This window comes from Argiope bruennichi, chromosome 1 (assembly GCF_947563725.1).
Source record: "Argiope bruennichi chromosome 1, qqArgBrue1.1, whole genome shotgun sequence".
Taxonomy (NCBI): domain Eukaryota; kingdom Metazoa; phylum Arthropoda; class Arachnida; order Araneae; family Araneidae; genus Argiope; species Argiope bruennichi.
In genome coordinates, this window is record NC_079151.1 from 10,161,937 (window position 1) to 10,187,156 (window position 25,220).

A 25,220-nucleotide genomic window follows, 5' to 3' on the forward strand; every position below is an offset into this window, starting at 1 on the left:
GAACCCTCTGCTCCCGAAGCCGAGACCTCAACACCAAACTATAGTGGTCTAAACGCTTTGAGGTAGATAAAAACTTACTACGTGGTTTATATACCAAATTTGTGCATTTATATCGAAATGGAAACGAAATCCATTCACAGGAAGTTTCCGAGAGCAAGAACGAATCTGCGTACAAGTGAACAAACACAATATCGTCAGAATGAAAAGAGCTAGATAAAATCTGATTCACAATTTAGCATTTAAAGTATAGATCCGACAAAGGGTTGGTCGTCTGTTGTTCTGTGCCACAGAGAAGGAGAAATGGAAGTCTCTCTCACAGACACTAATGGCAATTCATTTAACATTGCATTTTACAAAGTTGGAGGCGCCATTTCAGTCTGTTGTTCGGAATTTTTCCGTCTCCATAGTGCGGCGAGATTACTTAATCTTTATTCGTGACGTCATAACGATGTCAACAAGGGAAAATATGTATTTATTATATTGATCTATCTCAGCTAAATTTTAGTTATAAGATCTCTTTCCTAATGACCTGTCATCGAACTTTTTCTTACTTAAGTAACAAGAAATTCATGTTTGTCGTCTGTACTTTCTCATGTATTTAAGAGCGACAACTTGGGGAAAATGAAATTGAGTGTGCCAGATGGGTGTAGCATTACAGTTTTAGTAACAAACTTTAGTTCCGATCCGTCGGAGAAATGCATACGGTGTCTTTGTTCATTACACAGAAAATATTTTAAAAAATGCTCAAGTGCTGGATTGAAAATAAGAATGTGCATTCACGGCTTTAACCGTTCCACAATGCTAACACACATGGGGAATAATAATTTTATCAACAAACATGCAAGAAAGTTTCAAGGAGACCTCTCCTCTTGGATTTTATAGTGGCAATACCTTATGTACATACTGTATACAAGTTTTTTAAAAAAGTACGTAGATTGCATTACACATCTTTTATTCACATGCCATGCCATTCAAAACAATGGCTTGAGACTAAAATACATTTCATATTTCATAGCAATGATAATACAATAGCAAAATGTACTATAATGTATATGAGCAACACATCACATTCATAATTTATTTAATGAACAGCAAAAGATTTTTTCCCCTCTCCATTTTATGGGTTGATCAAGTTATAGCGGTTTTTGATATTAAAAAAAAAAATTCGATGTTCTGCAATAGATTACATCAAATACGTGTCAAATTTGACGCAACTACTTAATCCGATATCAGTTTTTAAATTCAATCAGACACACTGGAAGAAAAAGCAATCTGATGTGCATGTATAAAAATGATACAACACTTCACACACATGAATGACACACATATAAAAATAGATGAATTTATACATCTTAAAAGGAAGAACTTTTCATACCAGATCAACAGAACGAGACGAATGTGCGCTCAGGAGCCATTTTTATGTATAGAATATCTACTCGAATAGTCGGAAAAAATTGACAGAATTTTAGCTCCAACAAATGGGTACTTTGTAAATTTACGAAAATTCCAAATCTATCCATAGTGCCAGAAGTACTTACAAAATGGACGCAAATATTTTCTATGCTACTTTTTCAAAACTGTTGGGTTAATGATTCTAAAAGAAAAATAGCTTTTAAAACCCTTTTATATCTGTACTAAAAAGTAGAGGTTGATTAAAATAAAAATTTCTACTTTTTAGCTTGTATTCATTTCTTTATTATAAATATTATGGAATTTGAAATCATTTTTTAAGGAATTCACAACTAGCTGATGCAGTTCATACAAGTCATCAATGAATCGATTATGTTTTGAAAATATAAAAGTATTATCATCGAGCATACACAAGTATACAAAAACTTCAAAGCTCAAACATATCATTAAGTGAGCGAAAAATCAATACAAAATTTCATCTTCACAAAAATGAATTTAAATTATAAAGGATAAACTAAGTAAGTTTTCAACTTTAATGTGAAAACTCTTAACATATGTCCCACTTGAACATCAGAAGCTCTAGCTTTAAAACCCTGTTCAATTTCAATGCATACTTTCATTACCAAAAATCAGAAAATTTTACTGACTAGATATTGAACTCTGCATATAGTGTGAAAAAGAAGTTGTAATAAGTTGCAATAATGAGACATTAAATACAGTTTTTACTCCTGTCACTATATTAGGTTCTATTTTTGAAACAAATTACTTTGTATAAAATGTTTTTTTTTATTCAAATTTTAAAAATAAAAGGGTTGAAATTATTAAAATGGTATAAATAGATACAATTTTAAGCAAATTGGAAGTTTTGCCAATTTTTCAAAATATAGCTCAAACTAGTGTGGCTTTAATATTCTCAATAACTTTTCATTTCATATTAATAATATATAAAATCAGTGACTTAATACATTCCTAGCAAGTTCCCCAGAACTGTGTTCACAAAATACATATAATTACAAGGATATACAAGAAGTAAGCATTTAATACATTGAGCAAAACAATCTCATGCAATCTTCAAGGTACTACATGTTCAGTTGTATACTACATATCCAATGCTTTTTTTTTTTTTTTTTTGTAAAAATTTTTAACATTAGTAACCGTCTTTTAAATTCACCATCAAGTTCAGCCATTGCACATTTCAGGAATTGAAATTAACACAATAAAGAGATTCCACAGATATAGCTAATCAATTTATTCGATTTGTCAGAAAATTCTCTTAAACCTAAAAAGTAGAATAAGTAATACAAGGATTCATTTATAACAGAAAATAAAAGTTACAATGGCATTATTAGTGAGACTTCACATTAAAACAATTAAGTAATTCTTTTTATAAATTTATAAAAGAATTCTTATAAAAATTAGCATAAAATTGCAATGCAAAGGCTATATTGGCCAAAGAAAGTAAAAGTTGCAAGAGTTCAGCAAAGTTAATTTAACAGCAACAGACAAATTATAACCTTAGAGATCTAAAATAACAAATTAGGCCTGCTTCTACAGAAAGAAAAAAGTGCAGTCAAAAAATAACAAAGCAAAAGCTAAACATGATTAAGTTAGCAAATGAATTATTTTATTACATTTTGGAAGCTCATTTATATAAAACAGAGAAGATGCATTAGAAAAATGTGATAATTCTTATACAATTACAAAACGATTTTGCAGTAATTTAACACTCTTCCAATTAGTTTTTGTCAATGCAAATATAATTAAACTTAGTGGTGTAATTCGAACAGTGATGAAATTATAAATGCCAAATACAATAAATTTTAAAAATTACATATTTATTTCTCCTTTTGATATACTTCCGATCCCCAAGGTTAAACAAACAAAATTTTTAAAAAATGCCAAACATTTTTTAAAAATTTAAAGGAATAGTTACACATCAAATTAAAAAATTAGATACACCCAATTACAAATAGAAACGGAATAGTTGCACACACCAGTCAGTTAAAGAGTTCTTAAAAACAAAATATGTAAGCAGCTTCAAGCAGACACTGAAAAAATCCTTCCGAAACAACTTTTTCACAATCTGTATAAAAATACAAAAAATGTATATTTGAAGATACTGTTGTCCTCATGATTCTGTTTTAATGAAAAATTCTATCAAGATTTATATGTTCTTTCATTAAGAAAATTTCCATTAATTGATATAAAACTGGGAATCAAACATGATTTGGTAAAAGTTTCGTTTAATGGCTGCACATGTTCTATTCATTATAACTTTTAGATACTGATAATTAATAACATTTTCATCAAAGCTAATGTTATCAATCAATCACAGAATGTCAAAGCTTCACTAATGTTAAGAATTGTGAGCTTCCAAGATTAAAGATAGACTTTCAATGTCATAAATTTTTATTATAATTAAGAAAATGCTGAAACAAAAAAAGTAGGGGAAAAAGACAATTAAATAGATTATAATTTGATAAATCATGTTCTATATTTCCTAAAAACAATTTAAATTACCCATAAACATTCAGCAGATGCAGGAAGCCAAAGTAAAAGGAAAAATTATAATTACACTTTTAATGAGTTAAAAAACTACAATACTTGTTCCAGTACAGGACTTTTAAAAGTACTTTTTATGATTCCACATAAGTCAAAGCTTTTCATAAACCTTGCTTACAAGTTCTTGATATTTAAAACAATTCTAGCAAAGGAAATCTTATTAAAAGATTTCATTAAAATAATCATTAACAATTATTTTATATCCATGCAGTTATGGTACAATTTTTTTTTTGATTAAAACAGAACAAGTTTTTTTACTCAAAAGGCAATTAAATGAAAATTTAAAAAAACTGCTCCAGAGCGGTATATAGTGATTTTATTTAGTTTTTGCTACACAGAAGTTTTCAAAAAAAATTTACAATTGCAGATCCTGTTTTCAATTTTTCTATGCTATGTAGACTGTTTCCAACTTAACAAAATTGTAAGGCTTATGCTTCAAGTATTTTTTTATATTATATAATTTAATTATATTATATAATTTTCAACATATGAATTAAAATTATGGTAATAAGTTCAGAAGAGAAAATTAAATAGTAAAACTTTCTTTTCCCAAATTCAAATATTTTTCACTCAAAAGTGTTTATATCAGTGGCAGATTAACAAGTAATTAATTGCATCATCCAAAATCATTTTAAACTTAATACTGCAATAGTTTAAGTGTTAACTAACAGAATGCTCAAAATTAAATATGCTCCATTCCAAGGAACATTTTTCAGTCTTGAGCAGAAACATTACATTATTCATGGGTGATGCAATCACTTGTCACAATCAAACTGCCCTAAATAATGCACATATAATCTATACACTTTAAAAATGTTTATATATTTTTCATGAACTATTGATGAATTATAAATGTATTTAAATATCTACCATAATCATATGTATTATGTATTATTATTCCCATCGTAATATATTTTTTTTAAGAAGTACCGATTAATAGTTGCATATCCCAGCAGGTACTCGTACAATTAGTCAGCATCACTGATTAGATTAAGAAATAAAAATAATTAAAGCTCTAAATTAAAATTTTGTATTTACATTTAATAATAGAAAAATGATAAAAGTAAGTAACAGATAACACCATTACAATGTGCAAGTGACAACGCAAGAGATAGTAGTTTATTTAAATACATTATCACAGCCTAGTCAAAAACAATAACACTGCAAAAAAGAGAAACTAACATAGCAACCTTGTTCATTTTTTATAGGAATATTGGGCATTGAGTGAAAAGTGTTAATATGAAGTGAAAAGATTTTTAAAACAACAGCTAAAAACAAGAACCAAATATGTAACATAAAATTAAACTAACATTAGTTCATAAAATTCTCTAGAATGAATAAAACATTCTATTAAGCATAAATGAAATAATCCTTTACAACTACTTGCTCCACCTGAACACTTTAAATATACTTCTTTGAAAAATTTTAACTTTTATAATTATCTAAATTCTGTAGATATCTTCTGATTCCATACAAATTATTGAGAAACCAACAGAGATAACACACCCAATTTTATCTTGTACAAGTTGCTTAAGAAGTGCAAGAATAATCAATATTCAGTATCAAGCCTCTGAAACTTTCCTGAATAATAAACTCCAATAAAAAATTTCAGAGTATCTCTTATACAAGTTTACAAGAAATTTGCATTGACTTTGGCACAAACAGCACAACCCTCTGCACAGAAAAGATATGATTGTGAAACACAATGATAAAAAAATAGAAATAATGTGTGTGTGGGGGGGGGGACAATGCAACAGAATAATAGGAGAGGATATTTATTAAAATGGAAAATATCAGCTTAAACTGAGTCACATTTGCATACATATTAAAGCAGTATTTGATAGAAATAAAGCAAAACTTACACAAAAAAATTCATAAAAAATTTAAAAGTAATTAATTTAAGATTGATTGAAAAACTATTACTGTCTTTTGATTTTTCAATTTGTATGGTATACAAATTCTCATAAAATAGCACAGCTGCCAAAAACTGTTTATATATTGAATAACATACTTATTTCTTCATTTCTACTTTAAAATACACAATCCAGATTTTCAAAAATACACATACAATATTTAAGTAGACTTGATTTAATAAACATAAACTTATACGTACTTAAGAGAAAATTCAAATGAGAAGATATTCAGGAACTTCATTCTTCATTCATAGAAAATGATACTTTAACAGCATTTACTCTATATCTGCATAAAATTTCATATACACATAGATGAATTGAAAAATCTCAATATATTAAAAAGACATTGAGAATATGACCTACATTTAGATGCTTCAGAAAATACTCGTTCTTCATTTTTATTAGTTCTTCACAAAAAAAGCAGAGAAGCCAAATAAATTAATCACAGATTTTTCCACATATTTACACTGAAAGCAAAAAAACAACTCCAGTCATATGTGACAAATATTACTCTTAGGGTGCTTTTTTCATATTCATATGAACATTTACTCCGTGTTCTACTCATAATCCAATACCTTTAAAATTTCATAAAAAATAATTTTCAATTTGGATACAATGTTAAATATCCAAATTAAAAACGGAAGACCTTCTGCATACAATGTAAATCAAAATATACAACTTAATATTTTGTATAAACATCATTGATTATTTTAAAGTTCACTTAATGGATTGACCATTAAAATTGAAACAGAAAAAGGATATATGCTGATCTGTTATGCTTTTTATTTACAAATTTTTGAATAAAACTACTCAAAAAAAAAAAAACTTTTTTCAAAATAACTAAATGTGAAACTGAACACAAATTACAGAACAGATTTGAAAGAGTATTCAACTAGATAAGAACTGATAACTCTCTAACATAAACAATGAGTCATTTAAATATGTATTAGAAATGCAAGTAAGAATAATAATTTCAGTCAATCTAGTTCTACATCAAGAGAACAAAAAATCAATGCCATTAACTATGCAGATGCATTATATAACTTAATCATGATATTTAAAATTTGTCAATAAAATTTTTTTACACCAAAACATATTTTAGATTTTCAGAAATACATGAAGAAATAGGCATTTCAATTTCACTTCCAAATTTTGTTACAGCAAATGATCATCAAATTTCAAAATTTCAGTTTAAAAAACAGTATATGCAAGTGTTACTTTTAAGATAATCTTATTTACACAAAGCATCAGTAGTAGATAATTATTTGAAAAGCATTTTAGCATAATACTGCCTGTAATTAACCTCATCTGCTAAACTGTTAAAGGATTCTTTTAAAAAATAGAAGGAAGACGAAGCTATTCCCATTTCAAGAAGGGGAGGGGGAGATCTTTCCACACCAAGATAAATTATTTTCTAGCAAATCTTAACAGAAAAAAAAAATCAAACTAATAAGAATTTTTTTAGCAGAAGTTTCAGATTTTAATCTAATAACATTAAAACTGACATCATTAAATCTCAGTAAGGCTTATTTTATATTCATACTTCGGGAATACATTTGTCAAAATCAACTTATAAAAATTTTTGGAACTTGGGTTCAAACTTGAAATTTTTTTTAATGAATGTGATAAGAATTCTAATTTTTGTATTATAAAAATGTTGAACCATTAGCAATTTTGTTTAAAAAAATACTTTTAATTGATATGCATTGGCTTAAAAAGATTTTAATATAAAGATTAAATAGAGAGGAAGACTTACAAATTCAATAAAAATTCGCAAACTGCTTGCATTTTTCGAGAACACTGATAATCAAATAACAAGTTACTATTTGATGATTCTGCCACTCTAAATTTACACTCTTAAAACTTTCAACAGAGATAGTGTTCTGTATTTCATTAAATTTTGTATTTGGAAATGTACCTTGTCTCTAAAATAAATGTATTCACATTTTTTTCGTAAAAACATATCTTGAATTTTCAATAGCATTGAAAAATATGAAAGTTTTAAAATCCAAACAAAGTTAGATAGGAAAATTACTTGCAATCATGTATACTATAGCATAATTTTGAAAAATAGATATAAAATATTTGCCCCACAAAGACTGATAGCACAATTTATACAAATATAAGATTCATCACGAAAAATATGGCAATTGTTTGTTCCAACATAAGCACAAAAAAAAAAAAAAAAAAAAAAATTTACTGCACAATCTACAGATTAAAATAAAAACAATTATGAATTAAAATATATAAGAAAGCATTTTCATTCTTTACTATATCAAAATCAAGTTGGAAACAAAAAAAATCAAGAATCATTCATCACTTAAGTTGAAATTAGATTTTAAACTCAATAATTGAAATCTCTCTACTCAACACTTTTTTTAAAAGACAACACTAATTAAAGAATTTTAAAAAATGAATTCTTTTAGAGAAGGTACAGGAACATTCTTTGTTCCAGTGTTTTTAACTTGAAATGGAATAAAATGTAAAAAGATTAATAAAGACAAATACATAAATTGAATCGATAGTTATTGTAATGAACTTGTAATAATAAATATTATCTAAAATATTTGACACATAATCATTCCTTCAAAATGAATATTAAGTAATTTTTAATATGTTAATAAACAAAACTTTAATTGAAAGATTTATCAGTAATGAAACATTTTTTTATGGAAAATAAAAAAAGAAAATATAAAATTTTTACTCTCATATTTTCAAAATTTTATAAATGTTTAAAAATATATTTCCAAAGAAATCCACATCATTTTTTTATGTTTCAAGGTATCAGTATCAATGAAGGAAATTCTACGTAATCTGTAATGATGCCCATTTCGGAAAGATTATCTAAATTCATCAAACTTTCAGTATATGGAATGATCTTTTTATATAAAAAAACAGCTTTGCTGCGAGAGAGGGTCTAAAACTATTATCTTACAAACATTTTCTGCTTCATATATGATAAAAGGTATCTGTGTTTAAATTAGTTAAAATGAGCATGGACACAGGCACAGATGAAATGATGAATTCCAGTCGTTTACAATATAAGTCACACACCAGTGTCACATTGATGAGAAAGAAGTACAAAGTCAAAAGTTCACAATCATTCCTTTACAATAAACTTCAGAATAAATATGCAAAGACTGGACACAATAATAAAAAATATAAAAACAAAAAGATATTGATGCAAACATCTTATAATACAATTATTCCCAAAACATTTGCTTCAGGAATTGAGTTGCTATTTACATTAATTTTTACAGCAGCTCTATTGTCTAATACAGCTGCATTTTTTTTTAAACCTTCTAAGTTTTAATGACATTACATTTTAGGTTACATTTTCTTGTAACATCAGAAAAATAAATATTAAAGCACAAGTTTCTTTTATAATTATTTTTAATTGATAAAGATTTCTCTAACAGTGAGCAATTCAAATTAAGCATTTCAGAAAATATTTTTACTTACATGAAAATTGTTGAACTGTCATCAACACATAGAATGTTAATAGTATAAAATTATGAGCTACAAGGAAACGATTTATTACACTTAAAAAAAAGATTTCAAAAAGCAAACGAGAATTATCAGCAATGTATCAAGAAAATTTTCTCTGAACTGTTCCCTTACTTAAAAATTACATTCCGGATGAAATTTCTCAGTACATGCTTACAAATATATTAATAGTTTGTACATAAAACAGATCACAATTTACACAAAGTGATTCAAAAATAAGCTTTTTTTTTCCAGGCCAATAAAATGTTTGAGTTAAATTTACATATAAGAAAAATCAGCTTTTCATTATAAAATGGATTATACTGGAAGGTTCTCTTTTATATATGAAGCTGCTCAATTTATTCATCTTTTGCTCTTCTACTTGAATGGGATGCATTGCCATTTGAAATCACACCATCATCACAGATGCCATTGGTCTTAATATTTCTGAAAAAGAAATTGTCAAATGAGTTTTTTTTTAAAAAATAGTTTATGAAAAAAATATGTCATATACAGTAAATTATCTTATTTTTAAATCTATATATTTTTTAAGTCATTCATTACAATCATTCAGAACAAAGAATATCTTAGCAAAAGATTCTGAGTATTAATTTCAATATTTAAAATCTCATAATGATATATGTTTCAATCGTCTTCATTTTCCATCTTGGATAGAGATATTTCCATTTTTTTAAGTTTAGTTTGCAAAGTTTAAGGCTTGAAAAAATTATAGTTTGCAATCATATATAATGATAAGTTTAAATTAGACAAAATTTGAAAAAGTTAGTGAATCTAAAAAGATTCAGAAATTCCAGATTTTGTAAAATAAAAATTTTGAATTTTGGATATAAATTCTAAATTTAAACTTTCCCAAGTCTTATCTCCTATTCAACATTTTTAGCAACCATGATTAAGAGAAATTGTTTAGAAAAGTTTAATTTTATAAGCAACAATTACTTTGATTATAGTTTATTAATACCCGATTTCCTTAATTATTTTCCAAATGTGATATCATTGCTATTATATAGCTATTATATTCCTCAGCAGAAATAGGATCATAAAAGACTTTCAGCCAAAACTGAATAGTTAAAGAATAAATGTATACAGAGCATTTTTTCCATCAAATAATCAAAGCAAGGCAATTTTTTCAGCACTTTTCTTACTATCATAATACACACTGTACAAAAAATTCATTCAAACACAACAAAACAAAGAACTAAAACCATTCAATTGCTTTTTAAATCTACATACATAAAAATTCAACAAATCAAATCTACAGATTTTCCGTGTCAGACTGTCTGCTTCATTCCAAAATGGAAGCTAACTATTATAAGTTACAGACACATAGGTAATTTGTCACTATGAAACAAGATAAAATTATTCACATAAAATATACAAATTTTAGGTGGGAATTTCAGGCATTTTTTCAAGGATTCACTAATATGCATTTATGAATTTTATTCATCTATTCTTCCATATTTTTTAACATGTTAAAAAAAAATGCCATAAAAGATAATATTTGAAAGAGTTCTCCCCTTTATACCAAGGTAAGGTTTCAAAAATCGGACAAAATATTTAGTCTCCGGAAAATGCTATATTTGAAAGTTACCAAGAAAATACGATAACTTTCCAAATTATGCAATGCCATTGTCCTATACTTTAAGATTGAAAACCAAAATGGAACTTATACTAACAGCTTCTTTCTATAGGTATCATAAAGAAATGATATTGATTTGTCTCCTCACAATCAGTAATCAAATATCAGCAGGAGCATCCAGATACAACAATTAAAAGGCAATCAACATCATTATTGCAAAAAGCATTAATATACTTTTACAGCACTATTTGACTGTAATAAAACTCCATTTGGAATATGAAATCTACTCCAGATATCCATGTAGATTTAAAGAAAAATAAACTGGGTAAGACAACTGAATAAAAACAAACGACAGGGTTGTGTTTTTTTTACATATATAGTTTAAATAGCGTCTAAGCAGATGTAATTTGCATTATCTAATGCCCTTGCACTCTGCATATCTGAAAAGATGTCAATAACGAATATGAAGAGATGTTAATCCAGAAAAGAATCAAATTTTTAATTAAGACGATTTTAACAATATTAACAAATTTAACTAAGAAAAATGAAATAAAATGAAATAAAAATATTATACAACACAAGCTAACTAATTTAGTTCTCATATTATTTTCTATTCTGATACACATGATGAACATTTTGTGACAATTTTTATAGAAGGTCAGATCAAGATCATATCTAAGTTGAAATAACAACCCAACATTAAAATAGGATAAACATTCCAGCACTATAAAATTTAATACAAAAAAGTAACACATTGATTACTATTTAATAAAAAGTAATAGAATATTATTATTTACATAAATGAAATTATGCAAACTTTGCTTTAAATCTTTCATTTAAAATCAATTAATTTTTAGAGTTTAGAAATAACTTATAAAAGCTTTGACTTTCAAGGTTACATAAAAAATATATATTTGTATTGCTATTTTATACGATAAATAAAAATTATACACAAAAATTTGAATACATTAATTACATATGAGCTTGATTGTTAGAAGAATATTATAAGTGTTCTTTTATTAATACTTTATTTAAATTATAATTAAGATTCCCAAATGAGTATCTTTTAAAACAAAATATTAAGACCAAATTTTAAGGATTCGTTTATAAATATATGAAAACATAAGAATAATTAACATCTATTAAAAGCTTTACATTTCCTTCCACCCCCACCCCCAGATGGATTTCAATTTGCCTGAAATGAAATAGTCAAAAGCAATGAATTATTGAAAAATAACTAATGACAAAAACTCTACAAAAGCAGAAATATTTAAATAAGTTGAATGAGGAGGGAGTAAATGTAAAAAAGCCCACATCTAACAAAAAAAAGTGTTCAAAATGCATAATTTTTAAACTATTTTCAAACATTATTCAAATCGTTTATCGTAAGGTGTGTGCCCCTCCCCCCATTGGAAGAAAAGACCATCTATCAGAACATGTCTAAAGAGTGCCTAGTAGCTATTCTTGAACCACTTACTTCAATCAATGGAAATTAAAAATCAAAGAATATACAAAATTTTATCTGCTTAGTGAAATGAAGTATTCAAGAACAATTACAGTAAATATACAAATATTACAATGTTACTTAATGAAATTCTTTAGTTTCTCAGTTTCATTGGAATTGCCATACATACCCATTTAGAACACCATTTTCACTTGAATGGTGAAGTAACTTTCGCTCTACATCATATTCCCTAGTATCATCAACTTCCTTAACTTGGCCAGTTGCAACACGATATAGAAACTGTAAAATAAACTAGAAAAAAAATTGAAAGGTTAAAAACCTCTAAAAAGCAATTTCAATTATAAAAGTAAAACTCGCATATTCTATGAGAAAAAACAAAAATTTCAAGCGAGCATTAAGAGTTGATAAGCTAGCTTGCAACTTCTTAACACATATATAAATTTCTCAAAAACTTCTAAAGAATAAGCCAACATATTATGATAAATGCACATTACTTCCAATGCATCTCAGCAGAATTAAGTAATAAAGCAATAAATTTTTGAACATTTACAAATAATTGAAATTTAGGATTTAATTTGATATGTATGCTTTGAAGTTTATTATAAGCCATCAAATGTAAACAAGTTAAGACAGATTCCATTATTTTTGAGATATAATCATCAGGGTCAGCATCTTACCCAGCCTTTTAATCTTCAAATATTCACATATTTCTCATCTGAGGCTAATAACAATTGAGCACTTTAAAAAAATACAAAAAATATACATGTAACTCTGGCATTTTTTTTTTTTTTAAATTTGAAGTAAAAATCTCAATGACGCTAACAACCAATTCAGAAGAAAATTCCGAAACTTACTAAATTTTGAATAGTGTAGTACCACAGAATTTTAATTATATCAAATTCAACAATTACAATCAAACTCAAGAAAATTATCAGCATTTATATTTGTCAAGATACTGTGTAACATATGAATACCTATAATTATTGCACATTAAAATTGCATTCTTAACAGCACTATTCGATTTTTTTTTTTTTTAATTAAGCATTTGGAAAAATTTTGTTCACATAAAATAGATTAATAAAAGAGAGAAAAAAAAGTGGAGAGGATGAAAGGAGAAAAATTAAAGTGATTTCTCATACACTACAAGCCATTTATATACTTGTGTAGCTTTATAATATACACTTTTTTTTAATTAAGTGTTTGGGGAATAGGAGCCTAAATTTGACAAATTTACAATTTTACTAGGTCATGATTCCAAATTTCCTTTTTGTAGCTTCTCATCATGTTTACAATTATAATTATACATCCACATGAACAATTGGAAGTCTACAGACTATGACTTTGTTCAAAACTTAAGATGGTGAGACAAAGCATACAATCATGGCATAATATTGTATTCATTAAAAGTTTGAGTTTAATGGCTTATTTTCCAACAATAACAAAGAAAATTATTTTTTTCAGCTAGATTTTTTTTTTTTTGGGGGGGGGGATAAAAATTATTAAAAATATTTTGAGGTTTACCAACCAAAATAAATTTACTGTAAATAGGATATTAACTTACCAAAAACCAATAAAGATTTAAAAATTGAAGAATCCATAGTAAACTATTCATGAGTAGTGCGCCAGGAAGGACCAATTTCAATCTCTGCACATCTGATGTTGCTGCGTATAACACTCTCATTGGATACCAATAAAGACGACATACAAACCTGAAAATATTGTAAAATAAAAATTCAAATCCACATTTTAGTAAAATATTTAAGAATTGGTTTTTAGCAAAGAGTTGAAAATAAAATGTAGCAGAACAAATCTATTTGTTTTTATTCATTAAAAAAGTACAGAACTAAATGATATTTTTCCCCCTTCAATATTTTTTAAGGAGCTTTTCTGTTATTTGCTTAAATTTTTTTAATCATCTTAGTTTAGCATCAGAATTCTAAAAAAAAAAATTGAATTTCTATGAAAATTCAACATGCAATTCAGTTTAATGTCATACCCTTAATTGAGATTCCATAAAATACATGAATTGATTGAAATTATACTTTGTTGCTAGGCTGTTATATATTTCACAATGTCTCAAAATGACTAATACTTATTAATTTTAATGCTCAGTTAATCTCTCACAATAATGCTTTAAAGTTTATGTTCAGTTAATCTCTCCCAATAATGATTCAATCCTTGATATGTTTTAAATTGTCAACAAAGAATTAGAAATGCATCTGAAAAGTATTCAGAAAAATTACATTCAGCCTTGCGACAGTGCATATGCTACAGCTACAGTGTAAACTATTGAATGCTAATGATTCATGCATAAAGGATCATTAAGATGATTTGGGTATGAGTACTTACAACTCCCAATTTTTTATTTGTATTTGGCACAGTATAGAAGAAGCTGCATATCGCTTGCATTCAGTAAAGGATGAACCTAAAATCTGTCAGTAGAACGAATAAGGGCTAAAAGACAGCCACACTCGGAATGAGAGCGGCAGTTGAATTGGTGCGGTGAGCAGCATTTATGTGCATACAAAATTTGCTCATTTTTATAATGTACTATATCAAATATCTTCCATAAATTAATGTGGAATTACAAATAAAAATTGTTCATGTGTTTAGTTAATGACTAAGGTTTATGTAATATGTTAAATACTCTACATCCACAAATTTCATAATAAATACTAATAGAAGGCTATATTGATATTTAAAAACACTTAGCACTTTTTTACAAATTAAATGAAACAGATTTAATGATTAATGATTAAATTAAATATTTAATGATAGATTAAATGAGATGATAGTTATAAGCTATTTTAAAATAGTCATTGATCAAGAAAAAATATTAAATGCATTATTAATATGAATATAAAGAGTAAATATCATGCAAACAATGATTTTTTTAACATCTAATCAAGAATAAGAATGTCACCCCCCCCCCTTTCAAATAAACAGTTTTAAATCTATGTTTAGAATATTTCCCTTTTTAATATTTAACTAATATAAATAAAATATAATGGTAACTGTCTTTGAAGCCCATAAGAACACAAGGGAAAGGTGAGGTAAACAAGTTATTTCCAGTTTGAACAAAAAATTTTAAATATATAATGCTTTATAACTAAATAGTTTAAAATAAAGCTTAAAAACATTAATATATTTTCGATCTTACATTTACCTATTTTATATATCATTAAAATAAAGTCAATTAAATTCACTAATTCATTCACTTTTTTAAAAAAGATTAATAGAGAAAATATACATGATATAATGGAGAAAATATAAAATACAATATGACCAAAGCTTCAAAATAAACCTCCTGGACTTAACTTGATACCTTCAGGAATTAAATTCTAATATTTGCCATATTTAAAATTATATCTTATATTGTCTATAAAAAAATTTTAAACATAAAAAATTATGAAATACAAAACAAAAGAAATTTCTGGTATTGTTGAAAGAAGCTGTTTCATTTTACGGATGATTTTAGGCACAATTTATTAAAAGGGTAAGATTTTTTTTTCTCTTCCCTTTTAATCAAAGTGCTTGAATTAATAATCTCAGAACTTTAGACAAAATCAATTAAGTTACATTATCAACAGAAAATAAAGTTACAAGTAAAAATTTAGCATTTGTTATTGATGTTATTACAAATTACATTTATTATGCAGAAAATTTCTACATTTTTTTAAAAATTCCAAAATATGAATCTAATATTTTGTTTCACTAAATTTTCAAAATAGTTCTAAACATGAAAAATTTTGAAACCACAGAGTAATAAATAAGCAACTTTATTTGCAAAAATTTAAGAGTTGGAATACTTTATTTTGTTCTAAACAAGCAAAAATTAGAAAGTAAACCATATCAATCATCAACAACAACACTGCACAATTCTATAAAACTTTCTTAATACTCTTTACATAAAAGTCACAAAAAAAAAAAAAAAACGCAAAGCAAATGAAAAAAAAATTACTTAATGTTTATAAAAAAAACCATGCAAAATATAAAATGGAACTCCACACATCACATAAAAACATCCCACATGATAACCCTTTTTTAATTTTATCTAATTAATCAGCCTGTTCAAAACCAAACAAAAAGACAGTTAAAAATATAGCTCCATCTGAATGAATGACAATAAATCCAAAATTCTCAAAAATATTAGTTGTCTACAGCTAGGTAAAATCAGTTTGCTGCATTAAAAATTAAAAAAATAAGATTCATTGTCTTCAAATTACATTTATTTTTGAGAACAACCATATCTTCAAAATGCACGATATAAAATATTTTTTCAACTTTAATTCTACTTAATGAAATTTTTACAAGTAACTGAATAGTTTCCAAAACAGAAATACTAAATAAAATTTGAGCAATACTTACCATGCAACAGTGAAACAAAAAAAGGTGATATTTGCAAATACTTCATGCCTTCGTACAACCTTGCCTTTTTGAATTTTAAAATAAACATTAAGCTTGGTGAATTCCAGGAAAATATCACAAAGATCATGTGTAAACAGTACAAGAGAACCAATATTATGATATCTGAAAAAAATTTTAATTATATTATTTATGTGAAAAAATATTCTGAAATTTGTATATGCACAAGCAGTATTCAAAACAAAGTATTTTTTTTTTTTTTTTTTTTGAGAAAAATTCTAAAGCTTTAAAGTTTTGCTAGAATAAAAATTAAAAAGTTAAAGATTTATTTAGATTTAAATGAAGATTGCTTCTATGCACAACAAAAAGCAAACCAAGACTAGTATGGCAATTAAAATTTGGCTTCAAATTAAAGCAAAATTCATTTTTAAAAATAGTAACGAACCTTTAAATAACAAACAATGCTCACAATTATTTCTGTTCAAAATGAAAATTCAGCAAAACTACACTATGCAAATATACTAAACAGGTTATGCCTTATTACAATGCAACAGAATAAGAAGATTTACATATCACATTTAATGCCAATAATAGTGTCAAAGTATGATATTAAAAAAATATATATATATTTAAACCAGTAACAATTCTAATTTAGGAAGGCTCTTTTGATATAATTATCTTCCTGCAATTGTGAATGCATTATTTTAAATCAATTTAGAATGTACCAAAATTACAATTTTTTTCAGCATACAAGAAGTTTATAAATTTTCATTTGCATTATATTTTCTAAGGATTAAATTACAGAAATTTTTCCCAATCCCAAGGCTATTTTGGGTTCTCTTATATTAAAATCAATTAAAACTAAATAAAAACACCCATCTTTTCTAACAGCGAAAAGAATGTCTAAAACAATAAGCTTCGTTTGGAATACTTAAATTCTTATAGATTATATGTTTAAAATAAAATAATTTAAATAAGAAAAAGTAATCAAAACAATTTCAATATAAAACCAAAGGGTTTTTTTTTTTGTAAATTTATTAAGGAATTTACAAGTACATAAATTTCAAAATCAATTTAACTTTAATAATACACAAATGCTAAGCAATCATATTACTCCAAACAACCTAAGTAAATATCTTCCATCTAAAATTCTTATTTTATGCAGTAACTTTTCTTGTAAAGTAGATTTCATAATTAAATTAGGCCTAGCAAATTCAAAATATTTTATTAGTAAACATCTTTTTAATGCTTGACTCTCAGATACTTTACGGCAAAAATATGCAATTGAAACAATTTTTCTATCAGCCAAAAATATTTCAAAAATAATTATATCAAAATTAGATTGAGAATAAATTTTCTTTACTAAATGCTTTGATGTGATTATGAAATGGAAGAATAACACATTAATTCTTTACGGTTTCAAAACGTTTGTAAGGACTCGAAAATGTCAAATATCTGGAAGTTACTTTAAATAAAGTTACAAAAGAATTTTCGGATTCTTATTGCTCATGCAGAAAAGATCCAAGTAGTCCAAATACTCTTCTGTCAATTTGCAACATGTATATTTTAAAAATAAATCAAAATAAAAATGAATATTTTCCTATTAAATAACCTTACCTAAGGGAATAAGAAATTGAGATAAGTGTCACAGTTAAGATATGATGGATCATCATGACTGCAGAATCCTTTCTCCAAGTATCCAAAAACAAAGTAGCATACAAAGAATGAACATAAAACCCACATTGTGCCATGTACATGATATATATATCAGCAGGGGCAGATTCTCTCAAACTCCAATCTGAAAATAAAGATTTTACCAGGTGCTGATTTTTTTTTAATTAAATCAAGCATTTTTTTATTAAACTAATATAAAGCAAGTTATTTTAATTTAATTAAGAACTGAAACTAAAAACAACATTTTACTTATAATACATAACAAAATTAATAATTGTATAATATATAAGTAATATATTATGGAAAAAAATTCCATTTTACTTTATTTCTGAAATGATTTCATTTAGTTTGTTTCACTTCTTGTCTGTAAAGATGGAATTTTGTTATTTTTATTTTAAACTTTCAACATGTAACATTTTTTAAAAATTTAATCAAGCAAATCTTTTTATATAAATTAAGTAAAATTTAAAGCACTTGAGGACATTTAACTAAAACTTGGATCATATCAGAGAATTCTATCAACCAGCAATCCAAGTCCCAATTCCAGAATATCTAATAATTTTTATTTTTTCCCCCACTTAGTGATATAGAAAATTCAATACTTCTCCCATATATATATATATATATACCCACTTTATAGAAAATTCTATACAAGTACAAATCATTACCAATCATATAGTTATGCAGCTTCATCTAAGTAAATAAGTTTTTGCAGCATTCAGAATAATAAGTAATAATAATTAGAAGAATAATCATTAATAAGCAAACCTTAAGAGTTTAATAGCATAAAATTTGGTAAGGAAAAAAATTTGCTACATGTTCTCCAAAAAAAGTGCCTCCTATCCTTTATATGTATAAAAAGTCCTAAATATATATATTTTTTATTTTATTCTTTCATTTTACTATAAATTATTCAGAATGTTACAAATGCAAAGAAACCTTACATTCAAAATAAACTAATTTACACCATCTTATAAACAAGATGTTGAAAGAGCATCCAATAATATTTATATAATAGCTTGGTTATTAAGAAATTATTTTAACAAAGTAATCTAAACAAAGTTTTTAAGTACCAAAACATTATCAAGGCACTATTACAGAATCAACCTCTGAATCATTTTCATTTCTATATAAAACAATCATGGGCTAACTACTTATATTTATTTAATAAAGGAGCTTTAAGAAACAAGTTCATGTGAAACAGACTATTTTACATTATCTGAAAGAAAGACCTTAAAAATACTCACTTTAAAGTAATGATATTTAAAGAATATATATGAAAATTTACAATTTAATATTACAAATATTAAACATTATATATCTATTTCTAATTATGAGAAATAGATTTTAACATATAAATAATTGCATATGTACAATAAAAAATTAGCTAGCAACAAATATATTAACTTACTATCCCAAACAGTACTGGGTTTTTGGAAGAACTTGTAGTTACCACTCAAAACAACAACATATAAGCAATAGCTCCAGGCACAAAGGTAATACGTAAACTTCCAGGCACTTTCGGGCATCTTCGCTCCATTTGTTGGAGTAAGAGCATAATGATGAGCTAAAGGCTATTCCAAAAAAAAAAAAAACATTTCAAATACTTAAGAACACAGTTAAAATAAAGAATATGGTACAATCATCAAGAGTTAATTTTTTAAAGTGACATATGACAAAATATAACAACCTAATATTTGGTATTGGTGAAAAATATGTACCATGTTCTTTAATTGTACCGAAAACTCAATCAAAATTATAGTTAACATGTATTTTTAAAAAATGCTACCTTTAATTGACATTAAACATTTAAAATCAAACTTAACAGGTTACTTTAAACTACAGTTAGATTATTTACTAATATAAATCTTTAATCTTATTTTGTTTATTACGAAATTAATAAATTATTATCTTGAATTAAAACAAAATCTAAAAATTTAAAAAAAATTTAAAACTAATTTTTTAACAAATGAAAAAAATTTATTCTCTTGTTAAAAATTAGTTAGAGACTTATTTTGATTTTTATAAAGTCCAGATTTAATTTGAATGCAAATGAAATTAGAAAATGAATACAAATACTATTTTTTTTTTCATTACATGATAGGCAATTTTATTATTGCATCGCAACTAACTTTTCCAGTTTCTTTTTTCTTCCCATCAATATAATTTGTTCATAAAAATAAAAGAGCAGGGAAAAATGAAAGAATTTCTTTTTTATTTACAATACTTGAATCAATATGACATAGTTAATTAATTCTATTAACAATAATTAAGTATACAATAATTAAATATAACTAATTTCAGTTTTCCTAACATCACTGATTAATATATATATATCAATTTTATCAGCCAAGACAACTCAAAGAATATTCTTGCATTCAAATTGGAAGTTTTAAAAAATTTTATGTATTATTTGATTTTAATAAATAATTTATGATTATGTATTAATTAATAATTTTAGATGCATACTTTTAAGAAAAATTTCTTTGCTATCTTAATTTCTTTGTTACCTTAATAATCTTTGTTAAAAAGAAATTAAACTGGCTCTATAAAAAATGTGCTTTTCTGATTAAATCAGTGTTTTAGTCTTCAAATAATAAACAATAAAAAAAAAAGATTTTAAAAATTTGAGTCAAATTTATTTTATACAATACTTTCAAAAGGACAAAAATAGATTCTAAAGATAAAGAAATAAGATTCTCCATAGTTCTCAACATGAAGAAAAATGTATTTAGAGTATACCTTGAATCGTGTTATTTTATTCACGCATAAATTTAAAACCAGTAGTAAAACAATCATAGCCATCATTAATGGGGATATAAAGTAATAAGAAGGTGTCAGATTTGACAGAAGGAATAAGATGTCAAGATGATGAACCATTGTTTTCTTTTTTGTATGCAAGTGTCTTAGGATTGATGTGAGCATTATACAATGTAAATAAGGCATTCTTATAGAAATTAATGTAGTCGCAAACAGAAATAAAATATAAAGCATGAAATCAAGGTATGCTATTAAAATTTATTGATAATATACGAGTCAGAGTAAAAATAAACACAACAAATGAATTTAAATAATAGAAATTGCATCAAAAAAAAATTTGGGATTTTTTTTAATTTGAAGTTATAATTATTTTTCAAAAAAAATTAAAAATTCCATCAATAAATTCGTTTTTTAATTTTAAATATTCCATACAATCTGTATACTTTCGACCTTTTAAGAACGACCGCATGAATATGCTAATATATCACTCAACATAATCGTATGAAGTATTAGAGTAAATACAGAATTTATTAAACTTCCTTTCAACATTTGCTCTGAACATAAAGCATTTATTTAATCAGATTAAGTAATTTAAACAACTTATTAAATTTGAATAAAAAACTTTCATTTTAATAATTTTTAGCACTATATTTTTATGAAAACATTAGTAGAAATGCGATCCTCCGTTAAAATACAATTTAAATATCAATGCTTGTTTTTGATGATACTATTAAGTCGTCCATTTTATACAAACACTTACATTTCCAATGATCTTACGATTATACAAATTATAAACTTTAATTTAAATTTCGATGCATAATTGATAGCATTCAAATTTATCATAAAACAAGAACTATGTGTAATAACTTGACCGAAAGCCGGTATAATATTTCAAAAGATATACAGCATAAAATGAATTAAATAATTTTTTCATTAGTATAGAAAGAATTTAAAAATAATTTTCATTCATATAAAATATTTTTTAAAAAAAAGTCAAAATCTGACAATTTGGGCACGAAGCCATGAGAGCCGGCAAATACTAATTATTAATATAGGATAAAAATATTATTATCATTTTGACAATAAAATGAGTATTTACGCAGCATTTTATTTCTATTCATAAATTTCAGAGCTATTCAATAAATAATAAACTTCAATAACATAAAATTATAAGCCCAGCCCACTCATTAATTAGTCATTAATACAAACGCACAACGATTTGAATCACTTACTCTAATAAATACAATGCGGTCAATACAAGTATAAAATGACAGTAAAAGTGATATTCATGCAGCAATAAAAATAAAATGTTTAGATCATTCACCTTGAAAATCCCTTCAGTAGCTAAGTACCGTAAAATAGTCCATATTACAGCTAATAGAATGACAAATAATAAGTCGTTTATACTAAAATTATAGTATTCCCATGAGGATTCGACATGATAGATTTCCTTTTCTTCTGAAAGCGCTTCTCTGTAAGTTTTTTCTAAAAATTCTCGGATACCTCGATATAAATCGGAATATGAAGGGAAGTCCTCCCAGTCGGTACCTACAGCAGCCATGACAGCTTTGGTCAAACTCCCCAACTAGCTGAACACACCAGATTTCATTAGTCAACACCGTATCGCGTGTTTTGCCCAAAAAGTGACTCATTCGCCATCTATCCCAGAAATATTTAGTCTCTACTCAAATTTGTGAGGCTCTACGAGTAGCTCGCTTAAGATAAAAACAGTAAAGGATGTTTTCAGATGAAGTTTCATGCAAGCAATTTTCTTTTACATTTTTTTACAAAGAGAAAAATATTTTAAAAAATGAACAAGAGCCAAAAGAGAAATGGTTTCATTCTATGAATAATTTTTAAAATATAAGCTACCCATATCGCATAGCTAATAATGAAACCGTAAATAATGCTGGTATTATAAATTTAATTTTATGAGATCAATTTAATTAATTCTAAAACTGAATTTGAAAAGTTTTATATGCTAATAACGATTAGTTTCTATTTTGAGCCCATATTGAAATTCTTACATTGCAGATCTGATAGATTATTCGATGAAGTCTTTTGTTAAATATTATTATTTCCTGCAAAGCAACTTCATCTTTTGTGCTTGTATCTGATTTCAGAAGGATGACTCAAACCTGAAATATATTCATAATCTTTGAAGAAAATCTCTCTTTTTGGTCTTTGATGACGTGATCCAACAATGGTACATAAAAGATCTCCCAAAATATTTCTCACAAGAAACAGAAAGACGGTTTTGTGATTTGTTGTGTATGCGAAAATAAATCAGTATTCAACTTTTCAGCTATTTCGTGTATTTCCTATTACAATCCATTGAAGATGGATTCAAATTTTTTTCTTTTTCTTTTCCAGTCTTTTATTAATTATCCCAGTATTACTTTTTAAATCATGTGTTAAGTATTCATTTGTTATTCTTAAAATATACTAAGCCATGAAACCTAAATGAGAAATTCTGGCTTCGAATAGCATGTGTAAGAGAAAACACATCAGATGAGTAATCTTAGATCAAAGAAAAATTCTTTGATGGTATATAATTTATAAAATGTGTTAATAGACACACAATCTTTATTCCACTGTATAGTGTGTATTAGTTACTTTTTACGACAGTATCCATGACGGCGAATTGACTGTTCATCATTAAAGCATTAAAAAAATATATGTAAAACTACAAAAAGATGGTTTGTAAAAATAAACCAATTGACTTAATTCTTTTTCCTAATCGGTTTCGATCAGTTTTCTTTATCAAGCAATAATATTATAGTCCGATCAACTGCTCAAATGCGATCAAATTTATATTAGCATGTCTTCCTAACTACAAAGCTTAACAAATAAGATTTGGGAATAGTCATAATCCCTCTGATCCTCTCCTTGTATCTGTCTCCGTTGGAGACGGAAATATATTTTTAGAATTATTATTTTGAAAATATTTTGAAGATGAAATTTTTTATAATAATTTTCTATCTATGTAAGTTTTTACCAAAGCTTTAATGGATTCCATTGGTAGGAACTTCATCTCTCTGCCTGAGTGTAAATGAATACGATAATTACAAAATGCAAGGTACTGGTGGCACTAGTACTAAGTTTTAACATTTAAAATGCAGGCTTGTATCAGATTTTAAACCAAATCCGTGAAAGGGTTGACCGTCTATCAGTTTGTACCCTCACAAGCCTGAAAACAAGATAACTCACACAATGACATAAATGGAATTGGTAAGTAATGAAGCAAGCGATGGGTGGTTATTAAAATTGTAGTTATGTGTCAAATTTTGGCTCCATTTAGTCATAACATGTCATTCAAAATGTATACTGAATTTTTTTTATTATAGTATGAAGCATAAAATGCTAAAAAAAACTTCAACAATTTTTATGCTAAACTTTCACTTGAGCCTCTTCGGAAGGAGGGATAATAACATTTTCATTAGTATGTACGTCATTACTTCTGGTGCTTTCGTTTTTAAAACCAAATCTGAAAAGGGATCATGAATAAATGCTATGATTTATCAGCCATTGATCTTTGAAATATCAAAGAGATTCTTAATTTCTCCTGGAGATTCAATTCTGCTTTGAATTATAAACAGTATCAATTAAATTTAAAATGAATTTTCGATGTTTCCAATAAATTGAAAGTTTTTAAATCAAGCAAAATAAAAAAAAAAGCTTTATAGTCTTGATAAACTGACAATTAAAAATAAGTGAATGTGAAACTGTAAAGATTTCTTCTTATTAACTCAGCTTTTTTACTCATTATTCAAATTCATGGAACTTTATTTTTTAAGGAATACAGCCTGATTGATTAAATATATAGTTCATGCTCGTTATAAGATATTAAATTGTTAGACATTTTGTCTTATTAGATATCGGCCCAGTAATAAAAATTCCTCAAATCAACAAATATTCTGTAATTTTTAGTATAATTATGTTGGTGTTTAATTCCTTATTTATTGGACATGCAGGTGATGCAGAAATA

At 26.0% G+C, this 25,220-nt stretch overlaps 1 protein-coding gene across 1 annotated transcript; it reads right to left on the reverse strand.

The window, feature by feature from the left end:
* Positions 1–935: 935 nt before the first annotated feature.
* Positions 936–22,838, reverse strand: LOC129981210 (ceramide synthase 1-like). Its single transcript, XM_056091993.1, has 7 exons — positions 22,557–22,838; positions 19,884–20,046; positions 18,416–18,596; positions 16,802–16,963; positions 13,995–14,142; positions 12,603–12,724; positions 936–9,818 (listed from the first exon to the last, which is right to left on the reverse strand). Exons 1-7 carry the CDS (start codon positions 22,791–22,793, stop codon positions 9,731–9,733), a joined length of 1,101 nt encoding a protein of 366 aa, XP_055947968.1. The 5' UTR covers positions 22,794–22,838; the 3' UTR covers positions 936–9,730.
* Between the last annotated feature and the right edge of the window lie 2,382 nt (positions 22,839–25,220).

Bases quoted from the DNA above. Each gene is read 5' to 3' on its own strand.
- LOC129981210 (XM_056091993.1), bottom strand. From the start codon at position 22,793: ATGGCTGCTGTAGGTACCGACTGGGAGGACTTCCCTTCATATTCCGAT. The intron at 20,047-22,556 runs GTGAATGATCTA...TTTTTGGAATAG, and splicing joins CTACTGAAGGGATTTTCAAG to CCTTTAGCTCATCATTATGC. The intron at 12,725-13,994 runs GTAAGTTAATAT...TTTTTTTTCTAG, and splicing joins TAAATCTTTATTGGTTTTTG to TTTATTTTACAGTTTCTATA.